This window comes from Maniola hyperantus, chromosome 8 (assembly GCF_902806685.2).
Source record: "Maniola hyperantus chromosome 8, iAphHyp1.2, whole genome shotgun sequence".
Lineage (NCBI taxonomy): Eukaryota > Metazoa > Arthropoda > Insecta > Lepidoptera > Nymphalidae > Maniola > Maniola hyperantus.
The window spans coordinates 13,175,736-13,198,650 of NC_048543.1; the positions used below are offsets into that span (position 1 = coordinate 13,175,736).

The 22,915-nt window shown below is 37.3% G+C and overlaps 1 protein-coding gene across 14 annotated transcripts in view; it reads left to right on the top strand.

The window, feature by feature from the left end:
- LOC117984500 (CUGBP Elav-like family member 1) overlaps positions 1-22,915 on the top strand; it is a 462,287-nt gene that overhangs the window by 300,668 nt on the left and 138,704 nt on the right. For 8 of the 14 annotated variants that reach the window (XM_069500135.1, XM_069500137.1, XM_069500136.1 and 5 more), the window contains 4 exons: positions 2,329-2,367; positions 3,294-3,396; positions 9,619-9,739; positions 14,544-14,626. In XM_069500135.1, coding sequence (XP_069356236.1) covers positions 2,329-2,367; positions 3,294-3,396; positions 9,619-9,739; positions 14,544-14,626 — 346 coding nt within the window. Of the gene's footprint in view, positions 1-2,092; positions 2,297-2,328; positions 2,368-3,293; positions 3,397-9,618; positions 9,740-14,543; positions 14,627-22,915 lie in introns of those variants that run through there. The other 6 variants (XM_034971131.2, XM_069500139.1, XM_034971128.2 and 3 more) reach the window with 2 other exon arrangements.

A 22,915-nucleotide genomic window follows, 5' to 3' on the forward strand; every position in this document is an offset into this window, starting at 1 on the left:
ATTTTTATGCTGAATAGTTTTTGATTTATCGTATAGAATGTAGAAAAAATATGACTGGAATAGGTACGGACTACGGATCCCTCAGTGCGCAGGTCTCACTCCCACTTGGCTGGTTTTTTAGGGTTCCGTACCTCAAAAGGAAAAACGGAACCCTTAAAGGATCACTTTGTTGTCTGTCTGTCTGTCTGTCTGTCTGTCTGTCTGTCTGTCTGTCTGTCTGTCTGTCCGTCTGTCTGTCAAGAAACCTACAGGGTACTTCCCGTTGACCTAGAATCATGAAATTTGGCAGGTAGGTAGATCTTATAGCTGACATTTGGGGAAAAATCTGAAAACCGTGAATTTAGGGTTAGATCACACAAAAAATATTAAATTGTGGTCATGAACTAATAATTAGTATTTTCAACTTTCGAAGTGAGTGACTATATCAAGTGGGGTATCATATGAAAGGTCTTCACCTGTAGATTCTAAAACAGAGTTTTATTTATTTTTATGCATCATAGTTTTTGAAATTATCGTGCAAAATGTCGAAAAAATACGACTGTAGTACGGAACCCTCATTGCGCGAGCCTGACTCGCACTTGGCCGGTTTTTATTCAGATACAAGCTAGCCCTAGACTGCAATCTCACCGGTCCAAGATGAAAGCGGGCTAACCTGGAACCTGTGTGCCAATTAAGCAATTATAAATCACATGCTTTAACGGTGATAGCTTGCATCTCAAAGACGGGCATAAGCTACTTTTTATCCCGGAAAAATCAAATAGTTCCCACGGGATATTTAAAAACCTAAATACATACATACAATATTTTATAATAAATTCTGTGTCCGATATCTATTAGAAAATGTACAGTACTCGAGCATTATACCAGTCTTATCTTTCGATCAATACAACAGCGATATTACCCTAGCCTATTACGAAGGTATTGTTTTATCCTAGCACCTTGTAAAGTGTTACCTAAATGTGCTACGATTTTAGCTTTAATAAATCATACAATATGATCTTTATACTCGTAAGGTAGAAGCTTTGGTAGCCTAGTGGTTAGGCCGTCCGCCTTCCAATCGGAGGTCGGGGGTTCGATCCCCGGCACGCACCTCTAACTTTTTGGAGTTATGTGCGTTTTTAAGTAATTAAAATATCACTTGCTTTAACGGTGAAGGAAAACATCGTGAGGAAACCTGCATGCCTGAGAGTTCTCCATAATGTTCTCAAAGGTGTGTGAAGTCTGTCAATCCGCACTTGGCCAGCGTGGTAGACTATGGCCAAAACCCTTCTCACTCTGAGAGGAGACCCGTGCTCTGTAGTGAGCCGGCGATGGGTTGATCATGATGATGATGATGACTTATAAGGTGCGTACCTATCTAATGCACTTTCATAAGTGGATAAATTAAGTTTTTAAGGGTACCCTCGCTATCCCGTACCGGGTTAACGCGGGGACTGTGCGGGTGTGCAGGGCTTCCCCATCCCGATTGCCATCTCGACCTGTCGCGTACTATAATATTATACTTCCTGGAATTTCACTCCTAATACCTACATATGTCATGATCAAATCATCGCCCGCACACTACTGAGTATGGACTCAGAATCAGTAGGAACCCATATTATAAATGCGAAAGTGTGTTTGTTTGTTGGTTTATTGGTTTTTTGATTTGTTGGTTTGTCCTTTAATCACGTTGCAACGAAGCAACGGATCGACATGATTTTTTGCATGGGTATAGTTTAAGACTGGGAGAGTGACATAGGGTACTTTTTATCCCGGAAAATCAAAAAGTTCCTACGGGATTTTTAAAATCCTAAATCCACGCAGACGAAGTCGCGGGCATCAGTTAGTACATAATATGTAGTATGGGTCTCCTCTCAGAATGACCTAACAGCTCTCTCATAATACCTACTTGATGAAGCAAATAGCTGCTTATCCCTATCTCACTTCGACTAACAAATTAGAGAAAGAGATCGAACATCACTTGTAAATGGGACCTCTTACTCTCGCACGGTAGTCTAAGTGGGATAGCAATAAGTATCTTTATGCATATCACCATCTCTCAAAAAAATAAATAAAATGTAGGTAGTTTGAAAAAAGTTACAATTGCATCAGTATCTGCCAAAACAGTTTCGTTTCTAACATAACACAACTGTTCGCGTCTCAACCTGTGGTTGTTGTGCCGACATATTAGATCCAGTTTGATAACAGATAACGTGTGTAATCGAGCTGTGTACGCTGTTATCAGTGATAAGAACAATATGGCGAAGTTCCCCGACTATGAATTGTGGGCCGATCGGTTTTCTAGAACAATAATAAGGTACTGTCCATAACAATTTTATTATTTTATAGACGAGGTGCCTTGCTGGGACATGAACCCGGTACCTCATGGTAAGAATACATTCAATCAACTCTAACTACTGGGTCACCAACTAATCATTAATTTGTTGTTAGAATATTAGACTTTAAAAAAAAAAAATATTAGCCAAGTTTATTATGCTGACTAATGTTCCAGTTTCCCCTCCAGCTAAGCGTAAAGCTTGTTATTTGGCTATTTAATAACAATATTCTTCTTTCGAACTGAAGGGGTTTTGTACTCATTTAAAACTGTACCTATATTTTGGAAATAAAAGAACTTTTTGTTTACCTCGTTAACCCATGACTGCAATCTCACCTGGTGGTTAGTGACGATACAGTATAGATACAAGTGGGCTAACCTGCTAGGGATATGGCCGTCTTTGTTAAACCTTTCAAAAGCAGTGATAGCCTAGTGGTTAGGACGTCCGCCTTCTAATCGGAGGTAGGAGGTTCGATCCCGGGCACGCACCTCTAACTTTTCGAATTTATGTGCGTTTTAATTAATTAAATATCACTTGCTTTAACGGGGAAGGAAAACATCGTGAGGAAACCTGCATGCCTGAGAGTTCTCCATAATGTTCTCAAAGGTGTGTGAAGTCTACCAATCCGCACATGGCCAGCGTGGTAGACTATGGCCAAAACCCTTCTCACTCTGAGAGGAGACCCGCGCTCTGTAGTGAGCCGGTGATGGGTTGACCATGCTGATGATGATGATTAAACCTTTAATCCGTTTCTACGCGGCATCGTACCGTAACGCTAAATTTCTTAAGGGCACAATATTACAGGTGAACTGGTACCTACTAAAGTACGGCCTAGGGGTCGACTCGCAAGATTCTATCTTCGCTATACCCAAGTGTGTATTCACCCTAAGACTCTGACTTAACTAAATACAATGTGTAGGGAATACGTTGGTTATTGGTACTGAAATATAACTAAAATGTTTTTCATTGTTGTTGCAGTGGGATGATGACGATGAACATAAACAACAACAACAACAACAACAGCATCAACAACAACAACAATGACGAAAAGCCTGACATGCCGGACCCCGATTATATAAAGGTAATTCTTTTTGTTACTACCAGTCCAATCCATCAACCTGTATGCACCCACTGCTGGACATAGGCCTTTTCAAGGGCGAATAAGCTATTAAGTGTATAAAAGCACCCTACTGACAAAATTTCAAGTTTCTAACCCCAGCAGCTTAATCTGTGCGTTAATAAACCATTCAGTAAGGCAATAAATTTTTTAAAGGTACCTATAGAATAGCTTATTAAAAATGCTGGTCAAAACGCATCGCCTAGTTACCTATATAAATACAGAAAAGAGTATAATAATCATCATCATCTTCATCATCATGATCAATAAATCGCCGGCTTTCTAAAGAGCACGGGCCTCCTTTTAGAATGAGACGGGCTTTGGCTTTAGTCTACAACGCTGGCCAAGTGCGGATTGGCAGACTTCAGACACCTTTGAGAACATTATGAAGAACTCTCAGGCATGTAGGTTTCTTCACGATGTTTTCCTTCAACGCTAAAGCTATTAATATTTAACTACTTAAAACTCAGGAATCTCTATTTTTAATTCTATTTTCTTTTTCTACCTATTCTACTCCCTATACAACCTCTCGCACAGCCAAGGGTCACTGATAGAGATCTCTCATAGAAATAAATGCTTCCCTGTCCACTTTTACTCTCTTTTTCTCTTTATTGTAAATGTTATTGGTACAATTTAAAAAATTAAAAAAAGTTGAGGTGCGTACCTGGGATCAAAGCCCCGACCTCCGATTAGGAGGCGGACGTCCTAACCACTATAGGCTTTCTCAGCACAGTATAAAATATGATAGTAGATTTCATTCCTACATTGTGAAAGTACAAACAATCGTGAAAGACGCAACAAACCCTCGCTTCGATATGGGAAGCCATGGGATGAAGTTTAAAGCTCGCGTTTTAGTGTACCAGTTCACGAATTTACGGTATTGTCGGTGACAGACGGAACAGCATTTTCACATTATTCGATACATCTGTGCGCTTAGTACGAGATTTTATGGCTCACCAACGTTGATAGTATTCGAGTGTCGAAACACTTCCGCGTTAAAGTGAAAATAAATATATTAATTAAATAATAATAATAAATAGTAACCTGGATCTTAAACGCCTTGTTTTAAAGCTCTAGTTAGTCTAAACATCTACAGCCAAGCGGAAACGTTGCAAAATTAAAATCAGTAGCATTGAATTTTCGACTTTAATGCAAGGCTCTTTAAGTCCATTTTACTTTGACGTTATTGTGTTTCGACTCTAGAATATTCTAGCAAAGTGTGGTGATATGTAACATTTTATAATAAGCGTACAGGTGTGTACAATTCTGAGTAATACGTTAAGCAATAAGTTAAGGGTATGGGTTTAACAATACCGCTTTTAAGTATAACGGTCTTCCACCTCTGACCTCAGTCATCTTAAAAGAATCGAACTCCAAATTTCTGAACCCTCAATCAAAAGAAATAAAGATAACACAATTATTTATCTTGTGCTAACATAAACAAATTACTTAAAATGAGCTAAATATGGTCTTTGCAGCCACATGGCATACGGTGAAAAGGCTCTGATTCAGCGGATTCAGCATTAATGCTGCAGGTTTTAATCATCAGTTTAACAAAAAAAACTGTTCGAAAAACGCGACTGCGGTTTGCACTGCATCAGGTCTGGTGCTTATTCTTAAGTCAAAACAATTGACGAATATTTTTTCACATTTGAAAATGCAGCCCCATACAGCCGCCATATTGATTTTTTTCTTCAAAAATTTATAACCAGTGTCATATGGGATGATATAAGGATTCTAATCTAACGATACATTCAAAATATTGAGCATTTAGAAATTATGGCGGAATAAAGAAACTCACATTATTTGGTACAAAGATAGCTGGCATCCTGGAGAAGGACATTCCCAGAAAATACCCAAAGGATTCCCATGGAATTTTTGGAAAAGCTAAATGTACGCGAATGAGCTCTCGAGCATCGCTAAGGTCTTTACTAAAGTCTTGATAGAAAATTTCAAACCCCAAGTTCATTCAGACGAGATAAGTAGCTACTAGATCCTATTGGTTAACTTGGATCGTTGAACTGTTTAGTATGCGTCAGTGCTATCAGGTGATCAGATGATCAGGCACTGAAGATATTATCACGAAGCAGACGCGTTCTACTGAATGTACCGCGACCCACTTTCAGCTGATAACGCGTTATCGTTTACCGGGACGCGATTTTCCACATTTACCGAAAGTATACCAATTTTATGCTCGGTGTATCAGATTTTTTGAAAGTAAGCGTGAATCACTACAAATATTAAACAAGATGGCGTGCGTGACTTCATTCGCGTGGATTTATGTTCCCAAAAACCCTTTAAGAGTTCTTTAATTTTCCGGCATAAAAGAAGAAGAAAAGTAAAGTATACTTTCCAGGTCATTGACTATATCCATGCAAAAATCATGTGAATCTGTTGCTCCATTACGGCGTGATTGAAGGACAAACCAACTAGCAAAATGCACCCTTTGGCATTTATAATATTCGAAGGATGAAAAATTGTTTCTTTTTTGGTTTAACGGATCAATGTAACTTATTGCATGGATATAGATAGGTATAGTAGTTAAAGACCTGGAAAGTTGCATAGATTACTTTTATCATGACGATGCCGGCGATTTGGTCCACGTGGATTTAAGTTTTTAAAAACCCCTCGGAAACTCTGATTATGTATGGACAAAGAGGTGGACTGAAAACTACTGAACGTTACATAAAATTTATGATTTTATTATAAAACTTAGTATAAAACTTGTAGTATAATATTTTAAAAGCAAAACTTTGCTAGTTATATGCAAATCATGCAGGTACCGCTTCAGTTGCCAAGAATAGAGGCTTCTGGATTATTTTAGCATTTTTATTAAACTTTAGTCTTACTCGGGATATTTTATTTGGTTCACCTTACGCAATATCTTGGTGAAAAAGTGTCTATATAAACGGGAGTATATCATAGTCACACCACAACAGCGCAGTGGCGGATTTGCAGTCTTGGCCGCCCTAGGCCCAAGGCCCAAGGCCATGTAGTATATAGTAGTAAATAGGTACCAGCCGCCCCTTTTTCAGCACTCATGATAATAGACTACATACTTAACGATTGTTTTTAGGGTTCCGTACCTCAAAAGGAAAAACGGAACCCTTATAGGATCCTTTATCAGTACCCTTATGCGAAAGTGTGTTTGTTTGTTGGTTTGTTGGTTTGTTGATTTGTTGGTTTGTTGGTTTGTTGGTTTGTCCTTCAATCGCGTCGCAACGGTGCAACGGATTGACGTGATTTTTTGCATGTGTACAGATAAAGACCTGGAGAGTGACATAGGCTACTTTTTATCCCGGAAAATCAAAGCGTTCCCACGGAATTTTTAAAACCCCCAATTCCACGCGGACGAAGTGGCGGGCATCAGCTAGTCAAAAAATAAAGCAGTGCCCCTGTTCCACTTTAAGTGACGTGTGCGTTCAGCTTGATTGATCATATTATGTATTATTTTAACACTGATGTCATAAACCAATCAAACAGCCATAAGTCAGTACCCTTATTATAAATGGGAAAGTGTGTTTGTTTGTTGGTTTGTCCTTCAATCACGTCTCAACGGTGCAACGGATTGACGCGATTTTTTGCTTGGGTAAGTATAGATAAAGACCTGGAGGTATTATCATAAACATAAAACCATTTTTTGTAAGCCAGACAATATTGTTTACGAACTAAATAGTTACCGTGCAGCCCTTTCACACGGCGTCCAGTTTTTTGCAGGATCCCGTTTTCTGCAGGATCCCGTTTGATGGCGAATGTGTTTATATTATGAACGCTAGCATACAAACACATTCGCCATCAAACGGAATCCTGCAGAAATCGGGATCCTGCAAAAAACTGGACTGCCGTGTGAAAGGGTTATACTTTAACGAAGTTTTGGCGAAATTGGTCAGTCTCGAACATTGGATGGTGTTCGGCGTGAATTTACAAATTCGCAAATGAAGTGATATATTGACGTAATTAAAAAGGCCTCGCCCGATTGCGTCGCTGCACCTATTTTGCGGAGTCTACAGTTATAAGTAGTATCGTATGTAATACTAGCTGATGAATATAGATCAATCAGTCATGATTTAGAAGAAGATGATGATTATAATAATTAAACTGATTATAATAAATTAAAATTGTACATAATCGAGATAATATATAGTATTACTAGCTGATGCCCGCGACTTTGTCCGCTTGGAATTAGGTTGTTTTTTTAATCCCGTGGGAACTGTTTGATTTTCCGGGATAAAATGGAGCCTATGTCACTTTCCAGGTCTTAATCTATATCCATGCAAAAAATCACGTCAATCCGTTGCACCGTTGCGACGTGATTGAAGGACAAACCAACAAACCAACAACGCAATAAACCAACAAACCAATAAATCAACAAACAAACACACTTCCGCATTTATAATATATTTTTTTTGTTTATTTGAAAGTAATCAACAGCGTAAATACATAATTATTATTTAAATTTAAATCTAGGTATAACACAAGGCCAAAAGAGATTACTTAAAATCATAATTAAAACTATTTTAACAGAATAGATTTAGAATAAATGTAGGTATATACAATAATAAAATTACAACTGTGTGTGTATGCTTGTGTGTGTGTGTGTGTATGCGTGTGTGAGTAGGTATAGGTATGTATTTTTAATTAATTAATTGAATACACCTATCACTTCATTTGTGAATTCGTATAATACCTTCCAATGTGCGAGACTTGTGGAGAATTATTATTTGTCGTTTCAATTTCGCAGAGAACTTGTTGTTCAATGATTTTACGTAAATTAACTTTCTTGTACACAGAAACCATGTTTGTATGAAACTTTATTAATTTGATAAATTACTTCGCTACATAACACAAAATGTTCCTGTAACTTTCATACAGCTACTGTTTGAATTAAATGCTACCGAATAAATACCAGTACGCTTAGTATAAGATTTTACGTCTCACCAAACGTTGCTAGAATTCAACAGTCGGAACACAATACCGTCAAAGTATAGAATTGACCTAAAGAGCCTTGAATTGAAGTCAAAAATTCAATGGCACTGATTTTAATTTCGCAACGTTTCCGCTTGGAGCGCTGCGCTTTAAAACAAGACTGTTAAGATTCAGTTTACTACAACGCGGAAGAGTTTCGACACTCGAATACTATCAACGTTGGTGAGAAATAAAATCTCGTACTAAGCGTACTGTACCAAGTTAGTTTAAGTTTTGGAAAAGCGATGCATTTCATTACGCTGAAAACAATTAATTAAACTAAAACCTCTAGGAAGAGAAATTTAAGGCCCCTAAAATATGGGAATATTAAATTTTGGGGATGCAGTCGTTACTGAAAAATTTGAACGCTATATATAAATTAATACTATTAATATTATCCATACTATTAATATTATAAATGCGAAAGTGTGCCTGTCTGTCTGTCTGTCTGCTAGCTTTTCACGGCACAACGGTTTAACTGATTTTGATGAAGTTTGGTACAGAGGTAGCTTACATCCCGGGGAAGGACATAGCTACTTTTTATCCCGGAAAATCAAAGAGTTCCCACGGGATTTTAAAAACCTAAATCCACGCGGACGAAGTTGCGGGCATCATCTAGCGAATAATAAAAATATACAAAAATGAATTATTGCAGGTCCATCTCATAATAATCCCGTTCGTAATCGAAGTTCCACGGACACTTACGAAGCGATTTGCTTCCTCGTTTCTAATTCGGACCGCTAGGATATGGAACGCCCTTTTGACATAAGTTTTCCACTACACCTTTGATATAGTACCAATAGACCGTCTGCATCATGTCTTGCCAGCAGGTTTTTTTTAAAGAATATATTAGCCACCCTTGACTAACATTCCCTTTTCCTCTCCAATTAAGCGTCAAGCATGTGCTAGGAGTAGGTACGACAATAGTGCAACGGGTGGGGTTTAAACCGGTGACGTTTCGAATTTCAGTCCGCACCTTAAACCGTTGAGCTATTGAGGCTATAAATTGCTTGATTGCAGCCAAGAGCTAGTCTATAAATTAAAAGATTCAAGTTCATATCGTCTACGAGCTGGAGACGTGAGATACGCGGACAGACAGACAGCAAAGTGATAATAATACGACTTAATTTTGTACCCTATGGGCCCGAAACCCTAAAAATAAATTAAGAATAGAGGAGTGTCAAGAAGCTATCACTTACATACACTTTTTTCACGTTTCAGATGTTTGTCGGACAAGTGCCTAGAAGTATGGACGAGAACGATCTGCGGCTGATGTTCGAGGAGTTTGGGAGGGTGCATCAGATCAACGTGCTGCGAGACAAGATCACCGGCACGAGTAAAGGTTAGATATATTGTGTATACTTTATCAAATTTTCAGTAGGTACTAAAGGTCATCGCCAGCGCAACAGAGGAATTTCTTCTGGAAATTATCGCTGGACAATACGGCTCTCGCAGACTACAGACTAAAGCCTAATTTACTTCACACATGCTGCATTATTAAGTTATCTAATCGGGTATTGTCTAAGTATTGTCGAATAAAAATATTACAGGTCTTTAATAGTAAAAATTATTATCGGTAAACATGGCTGTATAGGTTACTTTTCGATGTACCTACTGTCTAAGTATAATAATAACCTATAGGTGTTTTGACATTACCTATTTATTATATACTAAAACAAATCAGTGGTAAAATACAGTCGGCAAATCACAAAGTGGGAAATAACTAATGCGTATTATCCCAACAAAAACATATTGTGTGTGTATTGATTAGAAACGGCCTTTGAAACAGACAAATGTTTGTGAAGTTCTTAATTAAATGGTGACGTTAATATAACTAATTTAATTGGAAATGCTGTTTGATATCAGTGAAACAACTGTACACCCTGTTTTACAGGTTTTCACTTATGTTACGACTAGTTTGTGCTCGCGACTTCGTCCGCGTGGACTTCACAAATTTCAAACCCCTATTTCACCCCTTTAGGGATTGAATTTTCAAAAATCCTTTCTTAGCGGATGCCTACATCATAATAGCTATCTGCATGCCAAATTTCAGCCCGATCCATCTAGTAGTCAGTCAGTCAGTTAGTCAGTCGCCTTTTCCTTTTATATTAAGAAGATAAGATGAAAGAAACCGCGTAATTTTGTCCATAGAATATTTATAAATAGCAGAATTTTATAGTAAATCATTCTGCAATAGAAACGACCAAACCAATTAGTGAAATGCAATACTTTGAGGTTAATTTGAGACCAGAAAAAAACATTTTATTCAAATATTAAAAATTAATCACGTTTATATAGTACCTACTTATTATTAAAATTAAGTTAAAGAAAAACATTATCATCTGTCAAAGCCTTCTCTAATCTAGTGAAAACATGAAGAGAATATTATATCCCCGACTTACTTTTTACTTTCAATTTAGGTCTAAAAAGATTTTTATCCTTATTTGAACGTAAGATTAGCTTTCTCTTGAATTTAATGTCGCGATAAATCGTGTTACAAAGTCGAATATATTTTGCTCCTAGATTATGTTTACTTTTAATTTTATTTTTACCTAGAAATGTAACAGGTAATAATGCGTAAAAAAATTACAAAGGTACTTATCTCTTAAAGGCTCGTACGTACGTAGGTACTCATTTTAAAAATCAAAATGCATTATGTAACTATTTGTAGGTTATCTCTTTAAGGGCAAGGCTTATAAAGACGCAAGTAGTTATTGTTAAAGAGTAATAAGTTAAATAATGTTCAAGATGATAATAGTTAATTAAAATAAAACCTAACATCCACTAAGACCATATTTCTCATTCTAAATTACTTGGAAATCAGCCTTTATTCTGAAATCTGAAATTGTTAATCCCTTGTTTGTTAGAAATTTTAGCTTAATTGTTTTGGTGACTTCAGAACACGTTCGACGTTCAATGCCAAAAGAGCCTTATGCGATATGTCTTTACTCTTTCCATCATTCCCTTGTTCTGAAATCTGTTTGATGGTAAGTTTAGCTTATTAATTGTTACGTTGGCTTCACAACACGTTAAAGCCAAAAAAGTCTTATGCGCTATGTCTTTACTATTTCCACCATTCCATTGTTCTGAAATCTGTTTGATGGTATAAGTTTAGCTTATTATTTATTGTTATGTTGGCTTCACAACACGTTCAATGCCAAAAGAGCCTTAGGCGATACGTCTCTAGGTACTCTTTCCACCAATAAGGCACTGTTAAGACGGATGTACACCTGTCCAAACTGAATTTGAGATTTTTGAGATTGAGAATATTAATTAAAATCTGAATATTCAAATCCAGTTCTTAAACGTCACCAAAATTAAGCTAGAACGTGTTGGAATAATCTCTTGAGACAAAATTAAGCTTGGCACATACTGACGCAAATTCTGCACGGGCGTGAGAAGCGATTCACTCTGGTTGATAATGACATAATATAGTTAATGAGTAATGACATATTGAAATTGAGGACATATCCAATTTGAGGATATAATCGCACTCATATATTTTTGATTCACGTGCTACCTATCGTAACCCGCGCGGTATCAAGTCTCAGTTCGACCGAAGTTTAGGGAAGTTACCAGAACTAGGTAGCTTAATCAAATATTCGGGATCCGACTCTACGTGTCGGCCATCATTGTTCCGGGAACAAAGCCCTCACGTTATAGAATGTTGACATTTTTGTTGCTTTGTTACACGTTTATATGAAAAAGCTCCTTTTGTAAGTTCTCATGCAAATATGCGAAGAATAGAAGCCTTTGTTTGATTTCACGCGCAATGCCTTCTCCCGTGTACTATTTAAGAGGTTGTATTGTTTCTTATCTATATTTCATACGTGCAGCATCATAAAAGAATCAAAAGGATTGCTTCTTTAAAGTTATTCATCTGTATTCAAGCTCCAGAGGCGATGGAGAGAGCTATGCTCTGAGTTTCTCAACGTGATCAAATCAGGAATGAGGAGATCCGTAGGAGAACTAGAGTAACCGACATAGCTCAACGGGTTGCGAAGCTGAAGTGGCAATGGGCAGTGTTCATAGTTCGTAAAACCGCTAGACGTTGGGGTCTCAAGGTACTGGAATGGCGACCTCGCACCGGAAGACGCAGCGTTGGAAGACCCCCCACTAGGTGGACGGACGACATCAGACGAGTCGCAGGAAGTCGCTGGATTCAGGCGGCGCAAGATCGCGGCGTGTAGAAGTCCCTACGGGAGACGTCTATCGGTTGATGATGATACTGTATCTGTATTAACTTGCATATTTTATTTCAAAATCTGTAAATCATGCTCCTATTAAGCTTCAGATCTATGGTGCAAACACAATATTAAGTACTAAGTTATGGTGTGTGACTAATTAATCTGTTGCGGTAATCAATGAATAGAAACTCGCCACAAGCGTCAGCGCTCAAAAGCGCTACGACAATCTAGCAGGTTGTCATGGCACGTATTCATATCGGTTTAAAGAAACGAGATGGACAAAATTTGCCCCAGGCTGAACTATGCCTATCATGAACTTAATGCCACGACTGCAAAACACCATGCGACTTTTTTTTCTTAAAATAGAAGATTTTTACTATTAAATGGCAGATAAATCATCTCTGTATATTTATTAAATGGCACATATATGTACGTTCTGGGGCACGCCTCCATACAATTTTTGTCCATCTCCTTTATTTCTTCTCAATAAAGAACACAACAGTTCACTTAAATATTGAGAATTACAACTGTATTCATTAGGCTGACATACGTAAATGTAAAAGCCTGTTAATAAAAGATTAAAAAAAAAAAAAAAAAAAAAAAAAAAACTGTATTCATTAATTACAATTGTAGGTATCTAAGTGTCACATATTGTCATGGCATGGATATAAAATGTTTAACTCAGATCGACTTCTTCATGAAACACCACACCACAGCAATGTGTTTGCAGCAACAAAAAAACAAAAATATCTGGAGTTTTTAGGCACATGATGCCGGGCACACACCACAAACTTTTCGGTAGATACGTGTGCTTTAACAGTGAAGGAAAATACCTGCGTCGTGGAGAAACTGGCATGCTTGAGAGTTCTTACGTATTGTTCTTAAAGGTGTGTGAAATTGGCCAATCTGCACTTGGCCATCGTGATGGATTGCATTAACTTATTTAATCCCCAGAGCGATGGATCAAGTGATTCTGAGCTTTCTTAAAGGGCCCATAGACAGTGGGCATATGTCGAATCCTTATGATTATTGGCTACTCGCGCTGTTCTAAGAATTTAGTATTAATGCAATGATAATTTTATTTGAAGACAGACGACATGAAATTCCTCACAAGGAGCCGCTGTATCCAGGTGGCGAAAGACCGTGGCATGTGAAAGTCCCTTCAAGAGACCTATGTCCAGCTGTGGGCGTCTGTCGGTTGACGACGAACTACGAAGATTGTTTGTTTAAAAACCTACACTTGTCTTGTTTTGTTGTTATGTGTGTGGCTTTCTTAACGTGACTAAAGGTGGGCTTTCGAGTCGAGCGTCTATCGCGTCAGTGACGCCAAATTAATGTATGTGGCAGAGCGACAAATTAATGTACTATGCAAAGGGAACGTCATCCGAGCGCAGCGACACTGACGCGGAGTCTAGTGTCGCTATGCTCCAATGACGTTTGAACGTTTAGACCAAACGAGCGAATGCCTGTTCTATCCCTATTCAGTCAAGTCAAAGAGAGACGGAGTAATATTCGATCTCTGTTTATCCAAAGATAATTTGAGAGACTGGGGATAGTGCGAGCATTCGCTGCTTTGTTCCAAACCTAGAGCCTCAATAGCTCAACCGGTAAAGGAGTGGACTGAAAACCGAAAGGTCGACGTTCAAACCCCGCCCGTTGCACAATTGTCGTACTCCTAGCACAAGCCTGATGCTTAGTTGGAGAGGAAAGGGGAATATTAGTCATTTAAAATGGCTAAAATTCTTTAAAAAAAAAATAACATCAACTATACATTAATTTCGTAGCTCATTAATTTGTCGTTTTGTCGTAGCGCCACTACGCAGCGCCACTGACGCGACAGACGCTCGACTTGAAAGTCCACCTTAACGCTAACAGTGATTGTGACACTACGTAATTAGGCTGCCCCCATGTCCGTTGTGTTTGGTGTCACGTTTATGTAAGTGTGCGCTTCTGTTGCAGGGTGCTGTTTTGTGACGTTTTTCACGCGCAAAGCGGCCTTGAAAGCGCAGGACGCTTTGCACAATATCAAAACGTTGAGCGGGGTAAGTGCGTTTTATATGTTGTTTTCTCCCCTTATTTTATGTTGTGTGTACTAGGCGTCAGGTAAATAGAATTCTGACCTTGAACTTGCTCAGAGGGTGACTTATCGATCTTTTTGATAGGGTGGAACTAAATTGGTACGGTACGTATATGTATAGAAGGGCTATTTTAAACAAAAATCATTCCATGTTGCTCTCAAAATTATTATGACACATTGTCATCAAGTTGTAACCAAAAACAATTGTGGCCTTAAAAAATTGTTTGGAATGACCCGTCTAGTGCGTAGTACTACAAAGAGGTCGTTGTTTTGTAGTATAATGGTAGCTGCATGCTATGACACCGCATGTGATAGCATGCAGCTACCATTATACTTTAATACTTTTTATACACTTAGGGTGATATCTATAGAGCGCACTCTGACTTGGCTTAGACTTAAGACAGGGTTAAAACGAGACAGAGTATATCCCTCCCATAAATCTGTCTCGTTTTAACTCAATCTTAAGTCTTAGCAAAGTCAAAGTTGGCTCTATAGATCTCAGCCTTACTAACGCTCAATATACAAGTATTCCTATTTTAGATAAGTAGGTACTAAGCGCTTCTAAGATTTCTACTATATTGTCAGCAAATTCACGAATTAACTGAGTAGAAACCTAGAATACCTACTATTCAAAAATATATCAGAGCTTCAATCTAGGGCTTAAGTCGTAACTAAGCTGAACATAATCCCTACTCGCAGAATGACAACTTGTTTGTACTTGTGCCTACTAGGTATAAAGAAAATAGATTGAAAGCTTTAATCTGAACTTGAAACGTACTTTACATTGATATAGAAATGAAGACGCACAACCTTTTATCCATACTAATATTATAAATGCCAAAGTGTGTGCCATTGTACGCTCGTCCGGCTGGGTGAGGCGATGATCGTACACACGGAAAGAATGATCGGTAGAATTGTATTTTTATTGCACACACAAAGTTTAATCTTATTATAATTAATTACTGTAGATCGTAACATAAGTGATCTTATTAATTATTATTGATCTGTCTGTCTGCTAGCTTTTCACGGCTCAACCGTTCAACCGATTTTTACGAAATTTGGTACAGGGGTAGCTTGCAACCCGGGGACTATGGCCAAACCCCTTCTCACTCTGAGAGGAGACCCGTGCTCTGTAGTGCGCCGGCGGTGGGTTGATCATGATGATGATGATGATGATATAAGTCAGAGTAAGTTTCTCACAATTACTTGAGGTAAGATAATTTTAAAGTGACACGATTGAAGTTTTATAAAGATACTAGCTGATGCCCGCGACTTCGTACGCGTGGATTTAAGTTTTAAAAATCTCGTGGGAACTCTTTGATTTTCCGGGATAAAAGGTAGCCTATGTCACTCTCCAGGTCTTAAACTATACCCATGCAAAAATCACGTCAATCCGTTGCTCTGTTGCGATGTGATTGAAGGACAAACCAACAAACAAACACACTTTCACATTTATAATAAGGGTACTGATTATTTTCGCGCAAATTGTTATATCTAGTGCTTAGTACATCAGTGGTATCCTTATTTAAATTTTATATGAAACTAAGTTTTGCGCCCTTTATCGCTATAAATTGCCGAGGCGCGTAAACTTCAAAGTTATCAAATTTTCAGTGGGCTCAAATCTCATTATTTATATCCCGTGATTCGGAAAATTATTGTAAGCCTAATTCAAAATCCTTTCTAAAATTATGTCTATTTAGTGCCACGAGCAAACTCTTAGAATAGAAAGAATCCGTAAACGAGTCGCAAAAACCTTAGACAAGTTTATTTAGCGCGTTTTCACGCGTGTTTTTTTTAAAGAATATTAGCCATGTTAAATGACTAATATTCCCCTTTAAAATAAAATAAAATAAATAAAAATTTTTTTTATTCGAATAAACTCTTAAAAGTACTTTCGAATAGTCGGATGCATCTACCACTGGTTCGGAATGCCTTTCCTACCGAGAAGAACCAGCAAGAAACTCGGCGGTTGCTCTTTTCAAATATTTGATATAGGTACAAGATTATGCCATGTATAAAATAGTATTTGCAGTCGTGTGCGTCGCCGGAACGAGCTGCAGGTCAAATCCACGCTCTTTTATCATTTAGATAATCTTCAATTGTGTAATATGCTTTTTTCAGGAGCATATTTTTAATAGATTTTTTAAACTTGTGCAAAGGTAAGTCCAAAATAGTTTGCGGGATTTTATTATAAAAGGTAATACCCATACCCACAAATAACTTTTGGACTTTCCTGAGGCGGAAGGTAGGAGCTGCAAGTTTGTCTCTGTTTCTAGTTAGCCTATTGTGTAGATCACCAATTTTCTTGTAACTAAGAATATTTTGTCTTACAAAAATTATGTTATTATAAATATATTGAGAGGCTACAGTAAGGATATCTATTTCCTTAAATTTCTCTCGAAGGGAATCGCGTGGTCTTAAGTTATAAATTGCGCGTATTGCCCTTTTTTGTAATACAAAACTTTCCTGTCCAACTAAGCGTAAAGCTTGTGCTAGGAGTGGGTACGACAATAGTCCAACGGGCGGGGTTTGAACCGTCGACCTTTCGGTTTTCAGTCCACTCCTTTACCAGTTGAGCTATTGAGGCTCTTTAATTTTGCATTACTACCCCTATTATAAATGTGAAAGTGTGTTTGTTTGTTGGTTGTCTTCAATCACGTCGCAACAGAGCAACGGATCAACGTGATTTTGTGCATGGGTATAGTTTAAGACCTGGAAAGGGACATAGGCTACTTTTTATCCCTGAAAATCAAAGAGTTCCCACGGGATTTTTAAAAACCTAAATCCACGCGTATGAAGTCGCGGGCATAAAATAAGTTCTCGTTTGAATATCAACCAATCAATCTCAATTAAATATACCTACGTGGTCGAAATTTCAGCCCGATCCGTCTAGTAGTTTGAGCTGTGCGTTGATAGATCAGTCAGTCAGTCAGTCAGTCACCTTTTCTTTTTATATATTTAGATATATTCTGTGATAAAGTCTAAAATAAAATAACCTTTGAAATATTACAAACATTGACTTAAAAAGACCCCATATCAAAGGAACTCCGCGATGCAGTAATTAAGTTCCGACTTACAGTAAAAATGTATAAATAGGTTTAGGTACTAACCGAAGCAGTACCAATCAACAAATATTTACCCTCAATTCCTTCGAACACCGTTTTACCTGCTATTCGGGCAAATAGGTTAGGAACTGTTGATGATTTCTTATTATAAACTTAAGTATTTAATGCTTTCAATTGAAAGTTTTTTTTTCTAATTCGTAGTTCGAGACAACTGAAATAGTCACTCTTATTTATTCATCATCATCATCATGATCACCGTCAACCGATAAACGTCCACTGATGGACATAGTCTCTTAAAGGGACTTTCACACGCCACGGTCTTGCACCGCTATTTCAACAGCTCTCACCTTATTCTTCCAACGCTGCGCTTTCCGAGTTGTTTATTATACGTCCCATATTTTTCATTTTGGATTTTAACATACCTACCTTTCTATAAGTCGGTATAACCTCCCACCAGAAAAAGATTTTAATAAACTATTTTTTTTCCATCGGGCATCTTGACTGAGTGTTTGTCTTATCATATTTTTGTAGTTACATGTTTTAATTTAACAATGATAAAATTTTGATGTTTGAGAATCTGAGAAAAACAAAAAGCCTAGAACTACGATATCCAATCTAAACACTGACTCTGAGACTAGAAAAAAAAGGGAATCAATCGAGAGAGAAAACCCCGGTAATGTAATAGAATTGAATTATCGCCGAAGTCACGAGGGAAGCGGGATATCTCGATATCTCGGATGGTGGAATCGGTAATTCGATTGTCTCGGTAACAATCGATGGCGCCAAAAAGGATGTTTTTCGGTATCGTTTGCGCCTGGTAATGAAAATTGTTACGGTTGCATCAACAGGTTGTGTAAACAAAAACATTCCTACGCCGAGATGGGGTATAGAGGAATCTCTTATCTCGAAGTAATTGGTGCTTGCTCTAACGTTTATAGAAGTAAACTGAACATCCTCTATACACAGAATACTTATAGTACCTTCCTCTTTTATGTAGAACTCACGGAATTCTTTATACTATCTTGTGTGTAGTGATAAGCTCAAGCTTCTTTACCTCTTTATTACATACTAGATGATGCCCGCGACTTCGTACGCGTGGATTTCAGTTTTTAAAAATCCCGTGGGAACTCTTTGATTTTTCGGGATAAAAAGTAGCCTATGTCCTTCCCCGGGATGCAATCTATCGCTGTACCAAATTGCGTCAAAATCGGTTGAACGGATGGGCCGTGAAAGCCTAGCAGACATACAGACAGACACACTTTCGCATTTATAATATTAGTATGGATAAGTATGGATTCTGCTTACTGTGGTTGCCTATCATCCAAATAATATTATACCAATTAATACAAAAGTGTGTTTGCTTGTTAGTTTTCCTTCAATCACGCCATAACGAAGCTTGTTGATGTAATTTTTTGGATATTATAGTTAAAGACCTGACACAAATTTTATCTCAGAAAATCGAAAAGTTTGCACATCCTACGGAATTTATAAAACCTAAATCCACGCAGGCGTAATCGCAGGTATCGTCAAGTAAATAATAGATTTGTTCTTGAATATTTTATAGAATCCGGCATAACATTAATATTTGCCTGCGTACTTTAGGTTTCAACGACTTTGTTTACAAAAGATATGATTATTATTTTCATCTGAATAATATTTACCTGAAATGGCGTCAAATATCCACCGAACAAAGAATAGACATTCATCTGGAAAAACAACCACGATGGGTAGGATAGAATTTAATTACCGTTGGAAATGCGAGAGTCAAGATCTCGGATGCTGCGATCATAATTCGATTGTCTCGATAATAATTGAGGTGGGGAAGCACTCCAAAAATAATATTCGGTAGTTATTATTTAGACCGTAATGAAAAATACTTACGAGTAACGTCATTTATAGAGACACTCAATCTAAGCAAGAGGTAGAATGTCCAAAAGCCGACTTTCATACAACTTTTCAACCCTTATTTAACCCCCTTAGATGTAGAATTTCCAAAAATCCGTCCTAATGAGCGCCTACTTCAAAGTCAAAGTCAAATCAATTATTCAAATTGGGTACTGTTGTAGACTTTCTTAGTCAATTACATAATTGTGATTTATTTATGATTTATTTATTCATTTGCTTTCATGGTTACATGAAGCCCCGTTAGGGCATTGCAAAGTTAGGTACATTAACAATACATACATGCTAAATATATAATTATTATACAATTACATGCAAACTACGTGTTACATTATTTTATAATAGATTTTATCATGTAATTATATAGGGCATTCATTTTGAATCGAAATTATTTTTATTTATTGATCGCACTAATTAATTAAGTTTGTTATAATGTCAATTAGTTTCTTCTTTGTTAATAATTTAGTAATATTAAGTAGGTACAAGTATGTTAATATAAAATAGTTTCGATTATCAGTAAGAATGTCATATTAAACTTAAATTAACAGGTTATAGTAAGTACAACATAGTCTGAAGCATGGATTTAGAAGTAATAATTCTTATAACTTACATAAGTATTAGTAGGTATTTAAAAATTCTTTGGTCTAAAGTCTAAACATACAAATAGGATATGCAAATATAGTGTCGGTCGTGCAATTGAGGTCATGTATTAAATAGGTAGGTATGGTTAGTTTTGCAGTAATTCGTCTATCTCATAGAAACTATTCTGTATGAGCCATTGTTTGAGTTTACGCTTAAAGGTCCTATCGTTATTTTCGTCTGTAATATATTTAGGAATTTTGTTATATATGTGAGTTGTTCTGTATAACGGGCCGCGACTAGAGATTTGTAATTTATAGGTGGGGTATACTAGTTTATTTTGCAAACGTGTGCTTCTTCCGTGTTTCTTTGTGTTTTCGGTAGTTTTGTATAAACTGTTATGCTTTCTGACAAACATAGCCGTCTCCATTATATATATTGAGGGTACGGTTAGAATTTTTTTGTTTAGGAAGTGCGGTCTACAGCTTTCGCGTGGTTTTATGTTGACTAGGATACGGATACATTTTTTCTGCAGGATGAAGATATCCTGTGCGTTGGTACTCTCCCCCCAGAGGATTATCCCATATCGGATCCAAGAATATGCGTATGCATAGTACGCGGAAAGAGCAGTTTCGTAATTTGTATTTGCTTTCAGTATGCTGAGAGCATATACAAATCGCGAAAGCTTAACGCTTAGGTTGTGAACATGGCTCTTCCAGTCCAGGTGAGTATCGATCGTTAGACCGAGAAGAGTAAAGTTACTAACTTCTTTAATTTTTATATTATTCGCGAGTGGTTTTAGATTTAGTGGATGTTTTTGGTGCGGCTTAAATTGTATGAGTTTAGTTTTATTTAGATTTATTTCTAGATTATTGTGTGATAAATGGTTTTGAATGTTTGCTAGGTTTTCCGAGATGATGTTTTCACATTCTGTCACATTCGTGCACATAGACAGGACCGATACGTCATCCGCAAACATAATGCATCGCGAGTGTGGGCTTATAATGTTAGGTAGGTCGTTTATGTATACCAAAAAAAGGGTACATCCGAGGACACTTCCTTGTGGTATAGACCAGTTCGTAACGCGTACGTCCGATTGAAAGTCGCTTATTCCGTTTGTCCGTTCATCGCGATATTGCACTTGTACAAATTGTTGTCTATCCTTCAGGTAGGTTTCTAGCCATCGGTGAGCGTTTCCTCGTATACCTGAGTCGTATATTTTTTTTAATAGTAGTTGTGTGAAACTTTGTCATATGCTTTAGTCATATCTAGTAGCAGCCCGACACCGTACTTTTTTTGTTCTAGACAGTTCAGGATTGCTTGTATATATTCAAAGACAGCCAGCGTTGTCGAACGATTTTCCCTAAAACCGTATTGGTTTTCTTTCAAGATGTTGTATTTTTCCAGAAATCTGTATATACGGTTTGTTATGGTTTTTTCGAAGATCTTTGATAGCGCGGGCAATAAGGCGATGGGTCGATAGCTACTCGGTTCTTTTGGCTTCCCGCCTTTCTTAAGGATAGGTCGTATTTTAGCTATCTTTAGTTTATCAGGACAGTAGGCTTCGTCAAAGGATTGATTAATAAGAAATGTCAGGGGAGGGGTTAATTCATTTATACACGTTTTTATTAATGTCGGTGGGATTTCATCTGCGCCGAAGCTGCGTTTGTTTTCTAATCTACGAATGATTTTGTATATTTCTTGCTCTGTAGCCGGCTCTAGAAACAAGGAGTTAAGGGATCGCGGTTCATTATTATACATATAGGTATTGTAGCTTTTGGAAGCTGTCCCGTCATCATAGGATGACTTGCCAACTGATGTGAAGTATTCATTAAATAGATTTGCAACTGCTTGTGGTTCTTTAATTAAGCCCGATTGTGTCGAAAGCATTATGTTTTTAGTGTCTGTCTGTTTGTTTTTATTCGTTACGTCCTTTATTATGTGCCACATGGTTTTAGTTGTGTTTTTAGAGCTTCGCATCTTTTTTACATTATTAAATTTCCTAGATAGTTTAATGCATTTTTTAAGTAACTTACTGTAGATTTTATGGTGTCTTTAAAATACTGTTGTTAGACTCATTCGTTAGTATCTTAAGTATGCGTTTGTGACGGCATGAGTTTTTTAGCCCGGTGGTTAGAAAGGTTTTGGTACTGGCTTTAATCTTAAGTCTGCGTTTAGGAATACATATGTCAAGGTTTTGGGTTAATTGCTCTATAAAGTTATTATAGTTTTCGTTTGCATTGTAGTTTAGTGATATTATTTTGTTCCAGTTTATAGTTTCCAGTCTTGTTTTAAAGTTAGTCATTGATTTGGCATTAAAAATACGTTTAGTTACGTACTGGGTGGAATTTGTATTTGTTTTTCCGCGGAACTTATATATGCAGATGATACTTTTATGGTCTGAGATACCATGATCCTCAACCACAAAAGTAAGCTCATTATCATTGGTGAAAATTAAGTCTATACACGAGGAAGTCGTTTCTGTCACCCGGGTTGGTTTATCAATTATTTGTTTAAGGTTTAGTTCGAGCATCAGATTGGAGAGTTTACGATAATCTTTTATTTTAGGCATTGGAAGTGCATCAATGTTAAAATCTCCCGCTATTATAACTTTTTTGTTTGGTATTTTAGCGTAAACTTTCTTAAGTAGAGTTTCTATGAAAGTGAAGAAGACCTCAATCTCACGATCAGCACGATACAAATTTATG